Below are 23903 nucleotides of genomic sequence, written 5' to 3'. Positions count from 1 at the left end.
CATCAACCTACAAATTTTGAGGGACAAAATTCAATTCATAGCAATACTTAAAGGATGAGCTTTGTGATGAGGAAAAGGAAGAGGACTCCAAGCAGAGGAAAGGCATATGCAGAAGCCATGAGGTCAGAAAAATTTGAAGATCTAATTAAGCAATCATAATGATGTGAACAAGAGATCAGCTATGAGAGGCAAGCACAGGAACAGTCTGAGGTCAGCTCATGATCAGCCCTAAGAATAAGTGCACTGCAGTTTGTCATCCAGTCTATCAGCATGGACTGTGATAGCCCTTAGAGTCATTTGAGCATTCTGAGACAGGAAATATGTTTATATTTCTGCAGGAGGGTCTTAAGGAAAGCCCACAGTATAGCCAAATTTGATGTCAAATCAGAGAAGGTGATCCAATAAGACATGAGAACACTTGGTAAAATAAAAGCATGGTATTATTCGTATTAGTGAAGCAACGTATCAGCTATGTCTTCATTGCTGACTCTTGTCTCCATCAGAGACCATAGTCACAGGCCTCGGGGCTGTTCTGTAAATAGAGGTTGAAGAAACCTTGAAGGGTCTTCACATCGGTGGGGAGGGATGATACTATGGGATCATTCTTCATGGATGCCATCCAGAGCTTTAGATTTGGAGTGTGGTCTACATACCTGCAGGAGATGGAAAGAATGGAGGGATGAACAAGGCTAAGTAGGAAGGCGTTGCAAATGCTCCTGTAACTTGCCAGTTTCATATTGTTTTCCTCTAATCTTTTCAAGTAGTCCTTTAGAAATATTTCTTTAAGATATGCATAACCATAAAATATGAGATTTGGAAGATATCGTAGAGGTCCTTATTTTGTGGAAGAGGAATCTAAAACTAGAGTGAAGTGAATTGCTCAGTTAACCTAAGAACTTGTCCAAACTGAGAGACTGATATTTTTTTTAAATGAGAAAGTGAAAGACGACCAAGAACATTACATATTTATTACTCTCTGGTCAGATTGTGACTAATGGTAACTGTAAGCTCTAGGAAGTAGGGGTAAGCTAAGGTGGCTGCTAAACTTCAAAACATGGAGTTTGGATAACAGCGTGGGACTCTTGCTGGTAAATGGGAGGTGGCATTAGTCACACAATCCTGCCTGATGTCGTTATGAAAATGTATATCCTTATGGATTTTTAACCAAGAGGGAAGGAGTAAATCATTTTTCAAATATTTTACTACCTGTCACAGAACTCCCCACCCTTACCCACCCCCAGAGATGGGAGAAAATCGTGAGTATAGGTATAGGACATGCCCTGGAAAGTCAAAGTATCCTTCTGTTGGCTGCTCCCATTAATCTACTTGATGAGATACGTTAATTTTGTCCATAAAAAGGTTAGTGTATACAATTCCAGTTATCATTATCTTAAATTATGCAAAAAAATATTCAAATGTCTTACTCATTTAACTCCAAGGCTTCTAGCCATTCAAACCAGGGCCAGATGAGGTAATCAATCATAGAAAGAGAACTGCCACCAAAGAAGGTTGTCTTCTTATTAGTCAGAACCTGAACATTAAACAGCATAAGAATACTTCTTATTTCTGCATCTGGTAAGGCAAGTCAAGTAAGTGACAGTAGCAACTTTTGCCCTGACATAGTCAAGTTGGGGTTTGTCTGATTAGTTTAAGCTTTAGAATCTCTTGGTTTGGGATAACGCAAAACAGTCTATTTTACTGGAAAGGGGAAAAACATAAAACAAGCCACAGAATACAAGATCTTTGCAATACACATACCCAACAAAGGACTGGTATTCAGAATATAGAAAGGACTCCTGGGAATCAATAAGAAAGAGGCAAAAAATTCATCAGAAAATTGGGCAAGACTTGAATTTCACAAATGAGAAGTTCCAAATGGCCAATAATCATTTGAAAAAGTGCTCAGCTACATGAGTCATTCAGGAAATGCAAATTAAAATGAAAATGTCATACCACTTCACATCCATCAGAATGGCTAAAAGGAGTAAGATGAAGTTAGTAACTCTGTAGACCCACTGCTGACAGGAGTATAAATTGGTTTAGCCATTTTTTTTTTAACATTGTCTCCTAAAGCAGAGTGCATGCATACTCTATAACCCAGTAATTCTACTTTTTGAAAATGTGAACATATAGTCACTAAACCATAGGTATAAGAATGTTCATCACAGCACTATTTTATAACCCCAAAGTGGAAATGTTTACTGTCCATTAGGACTAAAATGAATAAATTGTGCAGTAGTCATACATTGCCTGGAGAATCCCAGGGACAAAGGAGGCCGTCTATGGGGTTGCACAGAGTCGGACACGACTGAAGCGACTTAGCAGCAGCAGCAGCAGCAGCAGCAGCATACATTGGAACACTATACAAAGTATAGGAATGAACTAACTACACGCAATATAGATGAACTTCAGAAACTTGATATTATATGAAAGACGTCAGACCCCAAAGAGTGAATATTATGATTCCGTTTGTATGAAGTACAAAAATCATTCAAAACTAATATTCTCTTTCTTGATATGGGTGCCAGTTTCATGGTTGTGTTTACTTTGTAAATTCATCAAGCTATACTCTTACGCTTTGGGTAAATCTCTGCATATAATACTTCAGTAGAAAAGTTTACTTAAAATATATTGGAAATAACTAGATTAATTATTAAACAGATGCCAAGTAAAATTCTTTGAAAACAAAGCACAAAAGTGTATGCCTGAAATTTAAGAAGGTGAATTGGTATTATGGTTTTACAAAGAAAAGAACTGAGATTATTGTCTAGCTAATTAACACCAAACCATTTTGCCATTTATAAGATATCCATAGTTTTTTTCAGGGCCCTTATAATATTCTGCATTGTAAACAGGTTGTTTATACCTACCTGAGTATGTTTTTGGTCTACCACCAAATTAACCATCTGCATAGTATGAACTGCCTCTCACTTTCTACCTCCCATACTGTTCAGCAGAGTACCTTGAATTATTAGGTACTTAGAATGCTACAATGAATCAATATTGTTTGGGACTGTCCTTAAAACTGTAGTGACTGGTAATTGTATTGTGCATAATAAACTAAGCATAGTTTCAGTCAGAAGGAAATAACCTCTCAGCAGCCTGAAACATGGAAATGTATTCGTCCTTAACTGGGAGTCTATAAGCACAGATGGGAAGAAACTTATATGCCTCCCAACTAATCCCAAATTTAGCAGGAAGTGTATGGATTTTCTACTGCTCAAAGGATCAGCACCCTCAGCCTCCACATTGTTCAGGGCCAACTATAGTTGTACACAGAGATTTTTTGAAATCAGGAAACATGATCATCTTCATGTCCATATATACAAAAACTTAGATGAAATGGACAATTTTCAGTAAAAATAGAAATTACCAAAATTGATTTAAGAAAAAATACAACACCCCCCAAATTAATTACCATTAAAAATTGAACTCTACCCACATAAAAGACACCAGACTCAAATATTTTACAGAAATAGCCAAAACATATCAAATGGTTTCAGAGCTTAGACATCCAGAGAAAGTAACAACTCATTTTATGAGGTGAGAATATCCTTGATATATAAAACCAAATAAAGATACTATTAGAACAAAGTAATCTACTATATAAACAAATACACAAATATTCTTTAAATATTAACTAATTTTAGAATATATATGAAAACCATTTAAAACAATTAGGTTTTATCCCAGTAATGCTAGCATAGTTCAACACCAGAAAAATCTGTTAGTTATACTATACTCTTCAGTTTAAAGGGAAAACTTTTTTATGAACATTTGAAAAGATGTAATAGAAACAGACAAAGCATTCAATAAAATCAAACACTTATTCATGGCTTTAAAAAAAAAAAAAAACAGCAAACTTCAAGACTCAGTTGGTAAAGAATCTGCCTTCGGTGCAGGAGACCCAGGTTTGATCCCTGGGTTGGGAAGATCCCCTGGAGAAGGAAATGGCAACCCACTCGAGTAGTCTTGCCTGGAGAATCCCATGGACAGAGGAGCCTGGCAGGCTACAGTCCATGGGGTCGCAAGAGTTGGACACAACTTAGTGACTAAAGAGAGAAAGAGTAATAGAACTTTCTTAATGGGGGGAAAAAAGGGTTTCTGAAATAATCTACAGCAAAATTCATACTTACTGATAAAAGCCTGCATTTCCATATGAAACAGGAACTGTGTCTTCCCTCAGTAAAAACCTAACGCTCAGTGTCAATAGAAGAGGAGTTCTCGTGTAAAGGTCCAAATGGCAGTTCTTCTGCAAAGCAGGTAAACCATATCTGGGCTTCCCCAAGTGTCTGTCTAATTCATGGCATCTCTTTGTGGCGGGGAATGTTTATTATATAATATTAAGTAGAAAAAAGAACATGAATGATTTATGCTCTGATTATGGTTAGGATCTGACAGAGTGCCTGATGAACTATGGAATGAGGTTCGTGACATTGTACAAGAGACAGGGATCAAGACCATCCCCATGGAAAAGAAATGCAAAAAAGCAAAATGGCTGTCTGGGGAGGCCTTACAAATAGCTGTGAAAAGAAGAGAGGCAAAAAGCAAAGGAGAAAAAGAAAGATATAAGCATCTGAATGCAGAGTTCCAAAGAATAGCAAGAAGAGATAAGAAAGCCTTCTTCAGCGATCAATGTAAAGAAATAGAGGAAAACAACAGAATGGGAAAAACTAGAGATCTCTTCAAGAAAGCTAGAGATACCAAGAGAACATTTCATGTAAAGATGGGCTCGATAAAGGACAGAAATGGTATGGACCTAACAGAAGCAGAAGATATTAAGAAGAGATGGCAAGAACACACAGAAGAACTGTACAAAAAAGATCTTCATGACCCAGATAATCACGATGCTGTGATCACTGACCTAGAGCCAGACATCCTGGAATGTGAAGTCAAGTGGGCCTTAGAAAGCATCACTACGAACAAAGCTAGTGGAGGTGATAGAATTCCAGTTGAGCTATTCCAAATCCTGAAAGATGATGCTGTGAAAGTGCTGCACTCAATATGCCAGCATATTTGGAAAACTCAGCAGTGGCCACAGGACTGGAAAAGGTCAGTTTTCATTCCAATCCCAAAGAAAGGCAATGCCAAAGAATGCTCATACTACCGCACAATTGCACTCATCTCACACGCTAGTAAAGTAATGCTCAAAATTCTCCAAGCCAGGCTTCAGCAATATGTGAACTGTGAACTTCCTGATGTTCAAGCTGGTTTTACAAAAGGCAGAGGAACCAGAGATCAAATTGCCAACATCCGCTGGATCATGGAAAAAGCAAAAAAGTTCCAGAAAAACATCTATTTCTGCTTTATTGACTATGCCAAAGCCTTTGACTGTGTGGATCACAATAAACTGTGGAAAATTCTTTAAGAGATGGGAATACCAGACCACCTGATCTGCCTCTTGAGAAATTTGTATGCAGGTCAGGAAGCAACAGTTAGAACTGGACATGGAACAACAGACTGGTTCCAAATAGGAAAAGGAGTACGTCAAGGCTGTATATTGTCACCCTGTTTATTTAACTTATATGTAGAGTACATCATGAGAAACGCTGGACTGGAAGAAACACAAGCTGGAATCAAGATTGCTGGGAGAAATATCAATAACCTCAGATATGCAGATGACACCACCCTTATGGCAGAAAGTGAAGAGGAACTAAAAAGCCTCTTGATGAAAGTGAAAGAGGAGAGTGAAAAAGTTGGCTTAAAGCTCAACATTCAGAAAACGAAGATCATGGCAACCGGTCCCATCACTTCATGGGAAATAGATGGGGAAACAGTGGAAACAGTGTCAGACTTTATTTTTCTGGGCTCCAAAATCACTGCAGATGGTGACTGCAGCCAAGAAATTAAGAGATGCTTACTCCTTGGAAGGAAAGTTATGACCAACCTAGATAGCATATTCAAAAGCAGAGACATTACTTTGCCAACAAAGGTCCATCTAGTCAAGGCTATGGTTTTTCCTGTGGTCATGTATGGATGTGAGAGTTGGACTGTGAAGAAGGCTGAGCGCTGAAGACTCTTGAGAGTCCCTTGGGCTGCAAGGAGACCCAACCAGTCCATTCTGAAGGAGATCAGCCCTGGGATTTCTTTGGAAGGAATGATGCTAAAGCTGAAACTCCAGTACTTTGGCCACCTCATGCAAAGAGTTGACTCATTGGAAAAGACTCTGATGCTGGGAGGGATTAGGGGCAGGAGGAGAAGGGGATGACAGAGGATGAGATGGTTGGATGGCATCACAGACTCGATGGACGTGAGTTTGAGTAAACTCCAGGAGTTGGTGATGGACAGGGAGGCCTGGTGTGCTGCAATTCATGGGGTCGCAAAGAGTCAGACACAACTGAGTGACTGATCTGATCTGAATGTTTAAAAATATACATAGAACAAATGGTAACAATAACCTGGTGTACGAGACAGCAAAAGAGACACTGATGTATAGAACAGTCTTATGGACTCTGTGGGAGAGGGAGAGGGTGGGAAGATTTGGGAGAGTGACATTGAAACATGTAGAATATCATGTAAGAAACGAGCTGCCAGTCCAGGTTCGATGCGCAATACTGGATGCTTGGGGCTGGTGCACTGGGACGACCCAGAGGGTTGGTGTGGGGAGGGAGGAGGGAGGAGGGTTCAGGATGGGGAACACATGTATGCCTGTGGCGGATTCATTTTGATATTTAGCAAAACTAATACAATTATGTAAAGTTTAAAAATAAAATAAAATTAAAAAAATATATACATAGAACAAGCATAGAAAAATTAAAACAGGTGACAAATTGTGGAAATGTGGGTGACATTTTTCCTTGATATTTTAATGTCAGTGTAATAAAATGTTCTAAAAGCAAGTCCATGACAAAGCATTTTTAGGTGTTTTCATTTATATCCTAAACACAACAGCTTATAGCTATCTGTTGTAAACTAAAATTTCCTTTTTGGTGTTATTGCTAATTACCTTAAAGTGATTTTGTAGATGGGAATATTAAAAAAAAGAATAGAAGAAAAAGATGGATACCATGTATTACTCCCGTAAAATCAAGAAGGGGTTGATTACCTCCTCCAGCTTGCTGAATTCTTTATGCAGTTCTTCTTTTAAGCCAGAGCAATCTTCCTTATTTTGCTTTCTAAGAAAGCTTACCATCAAAGATGGTACCTAGACAGAGAAAAATTTATTAGTTTATCAGTGTGAAGCTAACGATATCAGCCCCTTCATATAAAAGCACCACAGAACCCTTATAGTCCCAGAGTCAGGGTGTTCTGGAAACTTTAGTTTCTGTACTCACAGAGGTCAGGTACTGATCTTAAAAATAGTTTTGTGGCCTAAGATGCTGTAAGAGTCAAGATTTTATAAGGAGCTATTAGGAGAAGCCATCTTGTTGAGTTTGAGTCAAACATATCTTGAAAGGACACTGATAGAATTGTTGCTCATTGAATTGTTGAGAGGCGGAACAAACAGGTCTGGAACTGAACTGGACCATTCCAAAATCATGGTGGAAACGGACCTGATGGGAAGCATTCTTTGCCACCAGTGAATTGAGCACTCAGTGCTACAGTTTGTGCCCCTGCCAGATGGTTAGTGATGCCAGGCTGGAATTGAATCTTGCAATCACCCCAGCTCCTGAAAGCCAGGAGCTCTGCTACCAGCCACTCTCATCAGCAGAACCAGTGCCCCACCCCATGCCTACTTCTCCACATGTCTCATTTCTGAACTGAACCCTAGCATGTGTGCATGTGAGAGGAAGAGCCTAGGTCCCAGGCCTTGGCACCAGCTGCAAAGAGAGCTGGGAAGGAGATTTTCCTGATCTCTACCTTGGGACAAGCATGAGAAGACAGCTCAAAGTGGCTGACAACCTGAAGACTTGACACGTGTAGCAGCAGATGCTTCAATGCTTGTGGTGGAGGTGTTTGTGTTTTAATGCTCAGTCTTTGGTATTGTCTCACTGCAAGAGACAGAAATCCACTTGTCCCAGTGTAAGTAAACAAGCCCTTGTAGAAGTACAGGAGAATGTCCAGAAAGCCTATCCATGTTGGTACAGCTTGCCTTCATTGGAACTGAGGTTTGCAGGCAGCCGTTCCTCCCACATTTCCACCTGGGTCTGGATGGTCTTTCATCTCTGCTTCTCCTTGAATGTCTGCTTCATATTATTTGCCAAATGTCAGTTCCCTTTGCAATGTTCTTAACCTCTGCTTTGCTAAAAATTCTTTTTGTGTGTGTCTTTGGTTTGTTAGGTCTCCAGTGATATAAACGTACAGCTCCAAAATCTCAACACCTTTATTGTCTTAGTTTGTGTCTCATTCCCAAGTTCTCAGGAAAATAATTATTGGTCTGGGGTACGGCTGGGGGCGTTTCTGGCTTCCTGAGCTGTGGTCAGGAGGATGGGGTCATGTGGTACTTAAGCCCACCTCTTCTCTGAGTGTGAGCAGGGAAGAAACGGTGGGCGTCTCCAGCTGTTAGCACCTTTTCTTTCTAGACAGTACAAGGAATCTCAGTATTATGATTCTTTAATTCTCCAATATCTTTCTTGTAAACACCATATCCCCTGTCTATCATCTTCGACAGTGGAAATCTCTAGCATTCTTTCACTGTCATTCTGCTAAGCCAGCCAACTCCCTCTTCCTTCCCCACTGGTTTTTCCCTTTTCAGTGTTTCCTTAGACAATATGTTCTCCCTACAAGTCTCACTTTGTAGATTTTTTTTTTCACCATTTCTTTCCCTAGAGACAGGATGTTTCCTATTATGCTGACATATATCCTGATGAACTAACAGAATTATACAGACATTATATAGATATAACCTGATGCGGCTATTCACATTGTCTGCTCTTGGTCATTTCTTTTTTAATACTAATTGTTTGAACTAATCTAACTGTTTGAATTAATACTGATGCTAGTTCAAACACAGGAAGTTCTCTACAGGAATGCCATTACTCAGCCCATAAGGAGCTGTTGCCAACACACAGGAGATGCTCACAGATAAACACTGTGGCTAGAAGAACAAGAGCCAACACTGAGTATTCACCATGTATTGGACTTCAGGTGTTTTATATTAACCGATTTTTTTCAGTGGCACAGGAACCCTTACTATACTCATTTTATACATGAGCTGAGGTACAGAGGCAAATAACAAATAACTTGCTTAGAGTCACACAGCTAAGGAGTGGCAGGGCTGGTGACAAGCCTAGGCAGTGAGCCAGCAGTAATGGAAACACGGCTCTCATCCTCAGAAGCTCACAGCCCTGGTACAACACACAGGCATGCAACTTACGTACAAGAAGGCAGCAGTCCCCACAGAGGGAAGTTAGCACATGTGAGAACACAGAGCTGGGCACTAACAAGCTTCTGGGAGACAGCAGTCTCCAGACAGGTACAGTGGTTCCTTAGTGTTTGCTGGGGGTGGCAGGGTTGGGGTGGAAGTGGGGGTTGGGTTCCAGGACACCCCGCCCCCAGATAGGAAAATCTGAATGCTCAACTCCCTTATATAAATCGGCACAGTATAGTCAGCCCTCAGCCTCTATGGTCCCACTCATACAGGAGTGCAGACTGCACAAAAGAGAACCTGGGACAACCAGGCAAAGTAAGAAGGGGGAAGAGTCTTCTAGAAAGACTAGAGCAGAAGGTAGCAAGTCTGGGAAAAATTTCAGCATGACAAGAATATAAAGTGTTAGGAAAGTAAAAAGGATTCAGATCATGAAAGGGCGCACGGGACATGTCAGAGCCGGCAAGAGCATAATCCTGTTTCTTTCCCTTCCAAATCACTGAACCTAGAGTGACAGCACTGATTCAGCTTTAAAAACAAAGACATTTTCAATAGGAGCTGAAATTGCTTAAACACGCACCTTAGAAAAGGACTCAAAGACTATCTTTTGGCAAGCTTTCTCATAGGGGTCGCCTGGCAACAGCTTCTTCCCTGGATATGCTTCATCCAGGTACTCACAAGTGATGGCAGATTCATAGATCAACTGACCCAGACTGGTTTCCAGAACCGGCACTAGGCCTAAGGGATTCTTCTTGAAAAACCACTCAGGCTTATTTTTCAGGTTGATGTTGATGACTTCATGCCTGAAAAACACATAAAAGACAGTGAAGACAGTAACATTTTTCTTGTATTCCTGAATAAAATGTCAACGGTCTCATCACCCACTTAGCTGATCAGACCCCAAAATTTGGAGTCAGTGTGGCCTTGATTCCTTCCCCCTGCCCCCTCTTCCTCAAATCGCATGGATCAGCAAGACCTGTCAGCTAGACCTTCAAATCACAGTCTGGCTTCATCTGCTTCTCAGCTTTAACACTGCCACCTCGTCCAAGACATCATCTGCCACCTGGACCTCTACGGTAGTCCCACTGGCCCGTCTGCTTCCACTATGGCCTCCCTACAGTCAGTCACTCTATCATGCCTGTGTACTCAGCTGCTAAGTCGTGTCAGAATCTTTGCAACCCCATGGCCATGGACTGTAGCCCACCAGGCTCCACTGTCTATGGGATTTCCCAGGTAAGAATACTGGAGTGGGTTACCTTTTCCTTCTCCAGGGGATCTTCCAGACACAGGGATTGAACCAGTATCTCCTACATTGGCAGGTGAATTCCTTACCACTGAGCCACCTGAGAAGTCCCCACTCTCCATATACAAAGGTAAGTTGAATGAGGCCACCCTCCTGCTTATTTACAATTGCTCCTCACTGCAATGCGGATAAACTCTGAACCCCTTTTTATGCCATGTGATCTGGCCCTAGGTTACCTGTCACATCTGTTTCCTATGACTTTTGCTTTGGTCATTATGATCTGACCACACTGGCCTTTTTTATATCTCTTGAATTACTTTCTTCATTGAACTTAAGATATGCATCTGAAATTACTTTGCTAACTTAATTACATATTTGTTATGTCACCTCCTTAGAATGTAAGCTCCATGAAAGCAGTGATCTGCTTGTGTGTCTTGGTCATATTCATAAACAAACATGTAAATGAGCAAAGTTTTAAATAGATTCAAATGGTATGAAGATATATAAACATTTTTAGATAGGTACTCAACACACATTGGTTGAATAAATAAGTGGAAATTCTTCAAGACTGTCAATTAGATATTCCATTTGGGACTAAAAATATCTGAGCTAACTAATTGAGTTTGTTCAGGTCTCACTACATGAGAATCAACATGGTATTAATAAAATTCAGTTTCTTTTGCTAATCCGAATAGAAAGTTCATCAATTTTTACAAGAATATTAAGGAATCCAAAAAATTCATCCACAAAATAAGCTTTCAGATTAAATTTCCATGCATTGATTTTTTTTTTAAATGGCATATGAGTAAATTACACTAAATAAACCCATAAAGAAGAAACAGGTGAAGTCCGAACTATATTGATTGTTTTTAGATCTGATTTCTGTCCTGCCTGAAAGATTTAGGGGAAACAAGAGGAAGGGAAGGTTCATATAATTGTTAAAGTCAGGTCTCAGGTCCATATCATTGTCAAAGCTGGAAAAGTGTTAATAGAACCAATTAGGTTACTCAGAAATAATACACCCCAACGTCTTTTGTTCCTTTATCCCCATCCACCTGAGTAGCTACAAAATCATTTAGCTTGAGGATTAAATACACAATCCTACCCTCTCTCCCATAGAAAGAAAGGAATAGCCAGAACGAACAGTGGAGTTTGTGTGTATGTATTAAAGGGTTTGTCTGCTGACAGATTACTGTACACTCATATACAAGCCACTGCAAGAATAATGAGGCTCTCTGCCAAGGAATTATCAAGATTTCTGAAATTTCATACTATGAAAAGAAAAGGTAAATTCTGGGTTTTTGTAATAAACAAGGTTCTCAGAACACATGCATTTTGGTAATCTGGCACGATGAGCCAACAGGGTAACATACCTGCTGCAGCAAGTTGGAAGATGTGCCTTTCAGAGAAAACCAGGCTTTAGTAGATTCTATAATGATCCAACCAGTCAATCCTAAACGAAATCAGTCCTAAATATTCATTGGAAGGATTGATGGTGAAGCTGAAACTCCAGTACTTTGGCCACCTGATGTGAAGAACTGACTCATTGGAAAAGACCCTGATACTGGGAAAGATTGAAGGCAGGAGAAGGGGACGACAGTGGATGAGATAGTTGGATGGCATCACTGATGCCACGGACATGAGTTTGAGTAGGCTCTGGGCGTTGGTGATGGATAGGGAAGCCTAGCACGCTGCAGTCCATGGGGTCGCAAAGTTGGACACAACCGAGCGACTGGACTGAACTGCTAATGCTGTACAGTCAGGGTGCATGCATGCTAAGTCGCTTCAGTCATGTCTGACTCTTTGCAAGCCTAAGGACTGTAGCCCGCCAGGCTTCTCTGTCCATAGGGATTCTCCAGGCAAGAATATGGAGTGGGTTGCCGTGCCCTCCTCCAGAGGATCTTCCTGACTAAGGGATCGAATCCGCATCTCTTAAGTTTCCTACATTGGCAGGCAGTTTCTTTATCACTAATGCCACCTGAGAAGCCCCATAGTAAAGTCAGCTACCTCTCTAATCAAAGTCCCCTGGGACTAAAAACTAATCCATGAACATAGTAGACCTCTGTTGTCTGCACTGCCCAGCAGCTGTTACCACCCTTCACCCCCTATCACACATTTTTATAGTAAATCAATCCCGTTTCCCTTTGGAAAACTATGCCAGTAAGATAGGGTTGTTTTCAACTTAGAAGTCCAGAGGGGCACTCACCCAGGACTTGGTGCCCTCAAATCCAGCTGTGTCTTAATGCTGAATTTTTCTTTTTAAAAAAATTAATTTAATTTTTGGTTGCACTGAGTCTTTGTTGCTGTGCAAAGGCTTTCTCTAGTTGTGGAGAGTGGGAGTTACACTCTAGTTTTGGAGTTACACTCTAGATTCTTCAATTGTATGAGCACAAGATATGTCTTTTTTCAATCCAACTGAATTGGATATCTGTTAATTGCAATAAGAGATTCTAATACAATAAATATTATGATATTTAGATAAGACAATGTTTTGATAAGTGTTACTAAATGTTGAATATTTTGCTATGTGTTCAGAATCAGTTTCACCCAGAATATGATGGAAATCTTACTGAAGTGATGACTAATTGATAAATAATGTGTTTTTTTTACCCTTTGGAATATATCTTACCTTTTTTAGGGAAAAGGAATTGCCTGCTTAATTCTCCCCCTAGAAGACTAAAAGTAGTTTATACATTCTAAGCATATAGATAGAAAATTTCTTTGGAATGGAAACTATCTCTTAAAACTTCCACACCACATATATCTAATGTTTGTTCAACAGATTCCAAAGGTCACTCTAAGGGAGAAGGTTCCAGTGGCTCTTCAGTGTCAGAGAAAAGCCAATGACTTGCAGATTTCTTGTGGAAAACGCCTATGTCAATAACCTTGCTGTGTGGCTTCCCCAAAGCATGAATTTTTAGGCATAGACACTTTATTTGCTTCAACCAATAACCCAAACTATAGAAATATGCACAGTACAATTAACTCAGTACTCTACCCAGAGTCAAGGCCGGGACTCTGGACTGGGATATAGGGCAATATAGCAAGACAGGGATCTGCCAGAGCTCAAATAGCTGGCCTTCCTCAGCAGCTGGTTCATGGCCAAATCGGGGAGCAGCCCCCTCCATGGTCCTCACCGGATTCCCTTGGCCCTCAGGACCAGGAGCGTCCTCTTGGCGTAAGGACAGAACCTCATGCTGTAGACACGGATCAGGCCTTCGGGGACGGGCCCTGGGGGCGCGCTTCCTGCGGGGAGAACCGTACGCAGTTACAACCCAGAGAGTGGCAGGGACCCCCAGCCTCCAGCTGTTCCCCGGACCCAGCGGTGGAGAGGTCCCGCGCGCTGCGGCCCCGGCCTCTTTCCCCGGGCGGGTGCCTTCCCAGGAGGTTCAACCGCACGCCAACCCGCGGCCGAGGGTCGCCCAGATCCCCGCTGCAGTTCGCGGAGGGCAGCCTCACCCTTCCCCAGGCTTCTGACCGTTCCGCCGGACATTGCAGCGCAGCACAGGCCGAGCTCCCAATGGAGTTTAAAGTTCAACCAGGAAGTCGGTCGCGCCTCCCCTATTTTTCTCAGAAGTGCCAGGCTGGGGCAGCCGTCAGCCCGCCCTGGGCTGTGTGCGCAGGGACCCGCGCTGCCCGGGCGCTGAAAGGAAATCTGAGCGCAGAAGCCCCTGGGCGACCCGACCCAGCGCGCAGGCGGATTCCCCACCCTCTCCAAGAAGGAAGACCCAACTACCGCAGCCTGGGCGCCTGGAGGGAGATCACAGCCGATATTCCCACTGCAGGCGCCTTTGCAGTACATGTGAAAACTGGTCTTAAACTCACCCTCTCTGAGCCTGTTTCTTCTGCAGTATGGTTGTCGGAAGGATTCTATTTTTACTAACTTCTTAATACATAGTAGGAACTCAATAAATTGAGGTTTATTATGACTACTATAAAACGGATCAATTACAGGAAAATAAGTAGATACTCTGTTGCAACTGCTTACCTTTACTGTAAAAACTTTGATTATTTACATCTTTCTATCCAGAGAAATGATGCTCACATGTTGCTTTCTCAATTTTCTTGTACACATTGCCTTTCACAAAAAGCAAATACTTGTCTAATACACAGAAGGTCATTGATACGTGTACTTAATAAATGGAGTAATTTCCAATATGCTGTATAATCTTTTTCCATGTTTAAAGATCCTAGAAAACCTACTTCATGGGTGAACATTTTAGCGAGATGAGAAAAGTCATCTTTCAGATATCACAGACCTTGGCTACAACCCAAGAAAAGCTGAGAAGCTGGGAGTGAGATGAATTCTTCTTGGAAAATAAATGTCCTTTGTTGTTGTTTTGTTTTCCTGTGGATGGTTCTGGACAGGTTTTGGGTTTTAGAGCTCCATAAACTCGAATAGACCTTTGCTCTTTTGGCCTTTAAGACAAGCTGAGATCTACAAAGGGATAAAACCTCAAGGTGAGGATTAGGCTTAATCTGTCCAGGACTGGTCTAGTGATGATGGGATGGAGATTTGCAAGGAAAGAAAGTTGAAAGAGCTAAAATGGGTTTAGGAGCATTGCAGGCTTCCTAAAAATAGTGAAACACACCGCTTATCATCTTTGGAAGCTCAGGGCTGCTCCTTGCATCACTGATTAGATTAAAAAATTATGGGTCTTAGATTTTATTTCTAATATCAAAAATCATTCACAGTGAGAACTCACCCATTTTCCTCAATTGTCCCTCCAAGTCCATTTTCTGGGATAGTCTGTCTTTCACCTCCAGACTAAGAAAGAAAGAGCACTCCTCTTCCTGTGATCTGCACGGTGTAGAGGTCACGGCATCTCCACCTGAATACCAGCCACAGATATTCCCCAGAAACCCAGTTAGAGACCTCCATTTTCATCTAAAACCCAGTCAGATTGCAGAGAGTAAGACATGCTTTTCCAATGCTTTTTCAATTTGATTTTGTTCAGTTTCTCCTTTGCTCTAGCAAAGGGCAGGTTCGGCTTCCCAGGTCATGGCTAATTCCAGCCCAGATCAGTATCTCTTTCCTAGAGTTCACACTTCTTCTCACCTTCTGCCTCACCTACCTGCCATTTACTCTGGGAGCAGTAGCAAGATTTGCCTCCTCACCTTCTTTTCTAGTGATGGCTTTAAAATGCTCAAGTTGTAGTTAAAGGAATATTGTGTTTTCTGGGGGTGGGGTGGGGTGTAGGGAGGGCTTGATGGAACACAAATAAGTCAACTAGTGAGGGAGTGGCAACAGAAACTATCCCGAGCTTAAGAAGTACTTGAGAAGAAAGTTTGACTGTTGTCCAAGCCACTTCTCTCTGTGGCTCAGCAATGTGGGATTTTGTCAGCCAATCAGTGCAGACCCTTAACACCAAGCACCACCTGTGTTTGGCACTCACATTTCAGCAAAGAAATTCTTCAGAGCAGAAACACATAGCTCTACTCCTTCCTCATCCCATGTCAGCAAAGTGCATCACCATCTCTGATTGTGATAATCAGACTCCCAGGAGCATTCTGGATTCTTCCTTCTCTCTTACCCCTCTTTATCAATCCATCACCAAAGCCCATAGCTGTTGTTATTATTGTTTTTCATATTTATGTATTTGGCTGTGCCAGGTCTCAGTTGCAACATGCAGGATCTTTGATCTTCACTGTGGCATGTGGGGTCTTCAGTTGTGGCTTACAAACTCTGAGATGCAGCATGTGGGGTTAGTTCCCTGACTAGGGACCAAACCCAGGCCCTCTGCACTAGGAACAGAGTCTTCTTCACTGGACCACCAGGGAAGTCCTGATATAGGTTTTTACCTTTAAAATATTTTTAACACATTGCCTCCTCAATGGCTTTCAACTGGGGGTGATTTTGCGCCCCCCCCCTCAAGGGAACATTTGACAATATCCACAGACATTTTAAAAAATTATCTTACTTACTTAGTTTTGGCTGTGCTGGATCTTTGCTGCTGTGCAGGCTTTTCTCTAGTTGCAACAAGTGGGGGCTGCTCTCTAGTTTCAGTACACAGGTTTCTCATTGCGGTGGCTTCTGTTGCCGAGCTCGTACTCCAAGGTGTCGAGGCTTCAGTAATTGTCACACATGGGCTCAGTAGTTGGTGCTCCCTGGCTTAGTTGTTCTGAAGCATGTGGGATCTTCCCTGATGAGGGATCAAACCCATTTCTCTTGCATTGGCAAGTGGATTCTTTACCACTGAGTCACCAGGGAAGTCCCTATAGACATTTTTGATTGTCACAACAGTAGAGGTGCCCTAACAGGGATGCTGCTAAACATCCTGCAGTGAGACTCACCCCCATATCCAGTCCCAGATGCCAGTAGTGCTCAGCTTGACAACCCTGCTTTGCTTCCCTTGTTAGAATCATGAAATCAACTCCTAACAGATCTTCCTATTTCTATTCTCCTCACTCTCCTACCCAATTGATAATCCTCCAGCCAGAATGATCTTTTATAAACATAAATCTTATCTTGTCATTCCTCTAAACCATTTAATGTCTTCCCCGGAGAAGGCAATGGCACTCCACTCCAGTACTCTTGCCTGGAAAATCCCATGGATGGAGGAGCCTGGTAGGCTGCAGTCCATGGGGTCACGAAGAGTCGGACACAACTGAGCAACTTCCCTTTCACTTTTCACTTTCATGCATTGGAGAAGGAAATGGCAACCCACTCTAGTGTTCTTGCCTGGAGAATCCCAGGGACAGGGGAGCCTGGTGGGCTGCCGTCTATGGGGTCACACAGAGTCAGACACGACTGAAGTGACTTAGCAGCAGCAGCAATGTCTTCCCCTGGCTCTTAGGATAAAGATCAGCATTCACAACTTGGCCTTTACTTGTCCCTTGCTCCTTCTCCAGCCTTCAGTGTTTTCTACTGACCTTCCTCTATTTCAATAACACTGCCCTTCCCAGTTCTTACCATCTGTTGTCCTGCCTTGATACTTTTTAAAAAACTGTCCTCTATTCCTTCCCCATCCCCTGCCCCTCAGCCATCACTCTTTATCCTTTAAATCTCAATGAAAACAGCACATGCACACAGCAATCAGCTCTGACACTGCCCATGCAACCAGGAGAGAATTACACCATAAGCCCTCATAATATCGTTCTTCTTTTCTTCTTAATTCAATCTACCATTCTACCTTTATGTAATGAAATGGATGTCTATTCCTCACTCGCTGGGCCCCACTAAGAAGGAAGTTCTTCTAAGTTCCACAAAGAAAGGAACTGTATCTGGTTTGCTCACTATTTTGTTCCAAGCGACTAGCACAATGCACAGTAATACTCAGTAAATATTAATATGTGCGAGTGAAATGAAGACGAGAAGATGGCAAGATGAGAAGGAGAGACGTAAAGAAGGGAAGAAAGAGGACCAGAAGGGAGGGAAGGAGTGCAGAAGTAAAGGTGGGGAGGGCAAGAGAGGGAAGGGAGGAAGCAAGAACAAACTGCGAATCTTTTGATCCGTTACTTCCAGAAGCTGAATGCCTCCTTGAAATAGTGGAGGGTATATTAGAGTATGTAATTAGTAATCAAAGGTTTGAAGCTCTAGATTTAGACTCGATCTGGCTTTAAGTCCCTCTCAGTTTTGTAGTCTTGGGCAATTACTTCTCTCACCCTGCTTTTCTTTTCCACAAAATGGGTCTGATAGAGGATTTGAATATTAAATGAAATAATATCTGAACCGCCCTTGGAACAACGTCTGGCACGGTCAGCACTCAATACTAAAGCCTGTTAATGCCATTTATTATTTGTGTAATTACTTGTCCGAGGCTGGATCACTCCAGCACCCACCCGGGGCCAGCCTCTTGTTTTGCCCTCCGCTCTCCCATTGGTTGAGACAGCTCAGCTCTTCCACCAATCCGCTTGGCTTAAGAGAGAGAAGCTTAAAGGGCAGAACCAATGGGCTCAGGAGTTATGGTATCCCGGATACGGTGTAAACAGTGGCGGCTCTGCCAGCCCAGCAGCCAGGGACCTTAGGTAACCGTTGCGGACCCTGGCCTGGGTCAGGTGTTGGCTGCCCCCGGCCGGCTGAGAAATATCTGGGCCATGGCGCAAGGCCGGGAGCGAGATGAAGTCCACAACGTCGCCCTTGGCGCGTCCCTGTCCGTGAGGTGCGGCGTCCCTGCGACTGACTCCTCGCGGAAATTCTTCCCTCAGAACTACAACCTCTCCTTACCCTTTGCTTCATCTTGTCCTGTAGACCTGCCGTCCCACAAATTCGACCTCCTCTTCAGCCACCAACGCCTTCCTTCAGACTTCCTTTCTCTGTGACTTCGCTCCCCTCATTTCCTTATTCAATGACAACAGTTCCATCTCTTTCTACTCCTCCCTGCCCCTCCCCCAAACTCACCCCCCACCCCCGACCCCGCCGCTGTCTTACCCAGTACTGCTCTCCTACACTCTTTATTTCTGCCTCCTCTTTCTGGCTATTACCTTCAATAATCTTTTCCTTTCATGTTCCCCACCGCCCACACGCATCCCGGTGACAGCCCTCTTTCCATCCTAATGCTCTTTGGTGATTTTCTCCGTACTTAGGGCCATCAGTCCCTTCCTTCTCTCTCCTATCCACCGACTCTGGATTTGTTTGCACTTGTAGTGGCTTTTGAAAAACAAAACGCTGCGCAGGTGTAAATTGGTATTGCTTTCCATCCACATTCTAGAGTGTTACTTGCACCGTGTTCCACACAGCATCCTTCACCGGTCCTGGCTGTACTCCCTATTCCCTTGAAGTTTCTCTCCGAACCAGTGTCTTTCTCTGGTCCTCTACATCATCTTTGCTGCTGCTGCTAAGTCGCTTCAGTCGTGTCCGACTCTGTGCGACCCCATAGACGGCAGCCCATCAGGCTCCCCCGTCCCTGGGGTTCTCCAGGCAAGAGTACTGGAGTGGGTTGCCATTTCCTTCTCCAATGCATGAAAGTGAAAGTGAAGTCGCTCAGTCGTGTCCGACTCTCAGCGACCCCATGGACTGCAGCCCACCAGGCTACTCCATCCATGGGATTTTCCAGGCAAGAGTACTGGAGTGGGGTGCCATTGCCTTCTCCCTACATCATCTTTAAGCTTATCTTTAACATTTAAATAGAGGTAGACTCTCCCCTCATCTCAGACTCTCATCTTTGTCTTCTTCCTCTAGCTTAGCATTCACCACACACTCCTTACTTAAAAATATATTACTTTTGTGTTCTAACCTTTTCATTCATGTCTACTTACTTCTTTTACTTTGTGCATTTATCTGTAGTTTTAGATCTAAAATATAGCTGCACACACTCCATCTTAGTAAAGAAGCAACTTTCCTATTTGGCTCAGAACCATTAAGCAGGCTCTCTCTCTCTTTTTTTAAACGTTTCATTTTATATTGGAGTATAGTGGCAACCCACTTCAGTGCTCTTGCCTGGAGAATGCCAGGGACGGGGGAGCCTGGTGGGCTGCCGTCTATGGGGTCGCACAGAGTCGGACGCCACTGAAGCGACTTAGCAGCAGCAGCAGCAGCATAGCTGACCAACAATCTTGTGATAGTTTCAGGTGGATCCAGGCTATCTTATTTAAAGCTTTTTTAAACATTTATTTTAAAATTAAAATTAGTTTTAAAGGTAAGGCTAAGGATGCACCTGTTTTCTATTAGGATCAAGCTCTTTTTGCTCTCTCTCGTTTTTACTTTTTCTTTTCCATGCATAACAAGACCTCAGAAATCCTTCTGAGATTTTCTCAGAGGTTTGAACAGAGGTTGTGCTTCACTAGAAAACTCTCTGAAGAAGATTCTCAAGACCTGTGGAACTTTAGGTCTTCACTTAAGTTTCTTTATTGCCTGAACTGGAACTGGTCTCACAGCAACCTTGTGTGTTCTTTTATCTGAGAGATGGTTTGGAGCAGAAAGGGGGTGAAAAGAGAATAGATGAGTTTCAAAAATGTTCATGATCTATTGTTTGCCTTGTTTAAAACAGAAAGAAAAAGTATTTGAAATATATTCTATTCTACTGATGTGACCTATTTTTTCTCCCAAAGATGGGTGCAAGGATTCCCCAAGCAGAATGTTCATTTTGTCAATGACAGCACCATTTGCTACCCTTCTGGGAATTTCGTAATATTTATCAATATTGAAACCAAGAAAAGAACTGTACTCCAGTGTATGAATGGAATTGTGGGTGTCGTGGCAACTAACATTCCTTATGAAGTTGTGGCTTTTTCTGATCGACGGCTAAGACCACTCATATACATATACAACTTTCCTGGATTAACCAGAAGGACCAAATTAAAAGGTATTGTACAAGACCCTTCCTCTGACATGACGGAAAGATTTTGTTTTAAGATGTGACCAGATCTAGCTCTTATACATGAAGGTTTTCTTTCTTTTTTTTTTTTTTTTCTTTTGAAAGGTTGTTTTTTCAGTTTTGGTGGTTTTTGTTTTGTTTTTTTGGAATACACATTTATAAGGAAGGAAACAGGGTGATCACTGAGAATTTAATTAAGTAGGCTAGAGCCTTGCTACTCAATATGTGTTCTCCTTACAATCAACATTGCATCACCTCGGATGCTTGTTGTAAATGCAGAAACTCTGCTCTCATCCCATACCTACTGAATTGTAATCTACATTTTAACCAGATTCCCTAGGTGATTCATATGTACATTAAACTTGAAAGGTGCTGGATTAGAATACTCTATTAGAACAGTAAATGCTATTTGTAAAACTTTTTCAGAACAATATTTTCTTTCCTTATGATTTATTGAAAATCTAACTGAATGGATATCATATAACTTCTAAAGGATAAGTCTCTGAGTCTCAATTTCCTTATGCATGAAATGAAGATAATGGTATCTACTGTTAACAAATTAAATTATATATAACATATATAATTGAATAATATATAATGTATGTGAAAATATGTGTATATATAATGTGTGTGTGTGTATATATATATATATATATATATATATATCACATATTGTTTAGTCATGTCTGACTCCTGCAACCCCATGGACAGTACACTAGACTCCTCTGTCCATGCAATTTCCCAGGCAAGAATACTGGAGTGGGTTGCCGCTTCTTTCTCCGTATGTCATATATACAATATCAATCAATGTTTCCTACCATTTAAGTTATTATTAACTCATTCATAGACACAACTGTCCCAGACTGGCCTACTGCACATCTACTGAAGCCCCAATGTAACCATTCCCTCATGTAACACGTCTTGGGGAGAATCTCAGGAAAGCTTGAGGCTGTAGCGTCTTAATTCAGTAACTTTTGGTGAAAGAAGTGTTTGGATCATGCCAAGAAATTTATCATTTAATATTTTATTTGTGGGAAATCTGTGTTCTCAACAGAGTAAAATAACATTTAAAACATAACCCTGACTCATGCATTGGGAACTATCTACAGTCATATCTTGTTCTATTATGCTTTGCTTTATTGTGCTTTATAGATACTGTATTTTTTAAAGATTGAAGGTTCATTGCAGCCCTGCATTGAGCCAGTTTACTGGCACCATTTTAACAATTAGTATTTGCTCACTTTGTGTCTCTGTGTCACATTTTAGTAGTTATTACAATTTTTCAAGCTTTCTCATTATTATAATATGTGTTATAGTGATCAGTGCCCTATTCAATAGAATACAGTTACCGTTGTATTTGTTTTGGGGTGCCACAAACTACACCCATATAAGATGGCAGACTTAATCTCTAAATCTTTTGTTATGTGCTGACTGTTCCACTAAACAACCATTCCCCTGTCTCTCTCTCCCTCTTCAAGCCTCTCTATTTCTTGAGACACAACAATATTGAAATTAAGCCCATTAATAACCCTACAATATTGAAATTAGGCCATTAATAACTTCCCTGGTAGCTCGGTGGTAAAGAATCTGTTTGCAATGCAGGAGGCACTGGAGATGCGGGTCGATCCCTGGGTAGGGAAGATCCCCTGGAAGAGGAAATGGCAACCCACTCCAGTATTCTTGCCTGGAGAATCCCATGGACAGAGGAGTCTGGCAGGCTACAGTCCATAGTGTCTCAAAGAGTCAAACACGACTGAAACGACTGAGCATGTAGCACAATAACCTTACAAAGGCCTCTAAGTGTTCAAGTGAACGGAAGAGTCACACACCTCTCCCTTTAAATCAAAAGCTAGAAATAATTAAGCTCGGTGAAGAAGACATGTCAAAAGCCAAGAGGGGTCAAAAGCTAGGCCTCTTGCACCAAATAGTTAACTAAGTTGTGAATGCAAAGGAAAAGTTCTTAAAGGAAATTCAAAGTGCTGCTCCAGTGAACACAGATATAAGAAAGCAAAATAGCATCATTGCTGATATGGAGAAAGTTTTAATGATCTGTATGATCAAATAGCCTTAAATTCCCTTAAGCCAAAACCTAATCAAAAGCCAGGCCCTAACGCTTCAGTTCTATGAAGACTGAGCGAGCTGAGGAAGCTGCAGAAGAAAAATTCAAAGCTATCAGTCATTGGTTCATGAGGTTTAAAGAAAGAAGTCATCTCCATAATGTAGAAGTGTAAGGTGAAGCAACAAGTGCTGATGAAGAAGCTGTAGGAAGTCATCCGAGAGATCTTGCTAATAAAGGTGGCTAGACTATGGAACAGATCTTCAGTGTATTTAGATGAATCAGCTTTGTACTGCAAGAAGATGCCTTCTAGGACTTTAATACAGAGAGAAGAGGTCAGTTCAGTTCAGTTCAGTTGCTGTCATGTCCGACTCTTTGCAACCCCATGAACCGCAGCATGCCAGGCCTCCCTGTCCATCACCAACTCCCGGAGTCCACCCAAACCCATGTCCATTGAATCAGTGGTGCCATCCTACCATCTCATCCTCTGTCGTCCCCTTCTCCTCCTGCCCTCAATCTTTCCCAGCATCAGGGTCTTTTCAAGTGAGTCAGCTCTTCGCATCAGGTGACCAAAGTATTGGAGTTTCAGCTTCAACATCAGTCCTACCAATGAACACCCAGGACTGATCTCCTTTAGGATGAACTGTTTGGATCTCCTTGCAGTCCAAGGGACTCTCAAGAGTCTTCTCCAACACCACAGTTCAAAAGCATCAATTCTTCGGCGCTCAGCCTTCTTCACAGTCCAACTGTCACATCCATACTTGACTACTGGAAAAACTATACCCTTGACTAGATGGATCTTTGTGGACAAAGTAATGTCTCTACTTTTTAATATGCTGTCTAGGTTGGTCATAACTTTCCTTCCAAGGAGTAAGCGTCTTTTAATTTCATGGCTGCAATCACCATCTGAAGTGATTTTGGAGCCCAGAAAAATAAAGTCAGCCACTGTTTCCACTGTTTCCCCATCTATTTGCCACGAAGTGATGGGACCAGATGCCATGATCTTAGTTTTCTGAATGTTGAGCTTTAAGCCAACTTTTTCACTCTTCTCTTTCACTTTTATCAAAAGGCTTTTTAGTTCTTCACTTTCACCCATAAGAG

The 23903-nt window shown here is 41.9% G+C and overlaps 2 protein-coding genes and 1 long non-coding RNA gene across 7 annotated transcripts in view; 2 read left to right on the top strand and 1 right to left on the bottom strand.

Moving 5' to 3' along the window:
* Window positions 1-13630, top strand: part of LOC133239384 (uncharacterized) — a 36330-nt gene extending 22700 nt beyond the window's left edge. The window contains exons 5-8 of the long non-coding RNA XR_009733810.1: window positions 4168-4263; window positions 10272-10480; window positions 10567-10620; window positions 13273-13630. This is a non-coding gene — a long non-coding RNA (uncharacterized LOC133239384). The remainder of the gene's footprint in view (window positions 1-4167; window positions 4264-10271; window positions 10481-10566; window positions 10621-13272) is intronic.
* Window positions 423-14034, bottom strand: LOC133239380 (glutathione S-transferase omega-1-like). The gene is made up of 6 exons (XM_061403379.1): window positions 13950-14034; window positions 13628-13736; window positions 9828-10050; window positions 7046-7144; window positions 1425-1531; window positions 423-653 (listed from the first exon to the last, which is right to left on the bottom strand). Exons 1-6 carry the CDS (start codon window positions 13981-13983, stop codon window positions 500-502), a joined length of 726 nt encoding a protein of 241 aa, XP_061259363.1. The 5' UTR covers window positions 13984-14034; the 3' UTR covers window positions 423-499.
* Window positions 14035-18394: 4360 nt separating this feature from the next.
* Window positions 18395-23903, top strand: part of CFAP43 (cilia and flagella associated protein 43) — a 100102-nt gene continuing 94593 nt past the window's right edge. For all 5 annotated transcript variants that reach the window (XM_061403366.1, XM_061403367.1, XM_061403365.1 and 2 more), the window contains exons 1-2: window positions 18395-18592; window positions 20481-20734. In XM_061403366.1, the coding sequence (XP_061259350.1) occupies window positions 18528-18592; window positions 20481-20734 (319 nt within the window). In that variant the 5' untranslated portion in view covers window positions 18395-18527. The remainder of the gene's footprint in view (window positions 18593-20480; window positions 20735-23903) is intronic.

The sequence above is a fragment of the Bos javanicus genome, chromosome 26 (assembly GCF_032452875.1).
Source record: "Bos javanicus breed banteng chromosome 26, ARS-OSU_banteng_1.0, whole genome shotgun sequence".
Classification (NCBI taxonomy): domain Eukaryota; kingdom Metazoa; phylum Chordata; class Mammalia; order Artiodactyla; family Bovidae; genus Bos; species Bos javanicus.
Note: the sequence above shows the minus strand (reverse complement) of the source record. Positions and strands in the feature narration are given on the sequence as shown.

Coding starts and splice junctions, on each gene's coding strand:
- LOC133239380 (XM_061403379.1), bottom strand. CDS start 13,983: ATGTCCGGCGGAACGGTCAGAAGCCTGGGGAAGG. Junction 13,737..13,949: donor GGTCAGAAGCCTGGGGAAGG/GTGAGGCTGCCC, acceptor TTCTCCCCGCAG/GAAGCGCGCCCCCAGGGCCC. Junction 7,145..9,827: donor TCTTTGAGTCCTTTTCTAAG/GTGCGTGTTTAA, acceptor TTCTCTGTCTAG/GTACCATCTTTGATGGTAAG.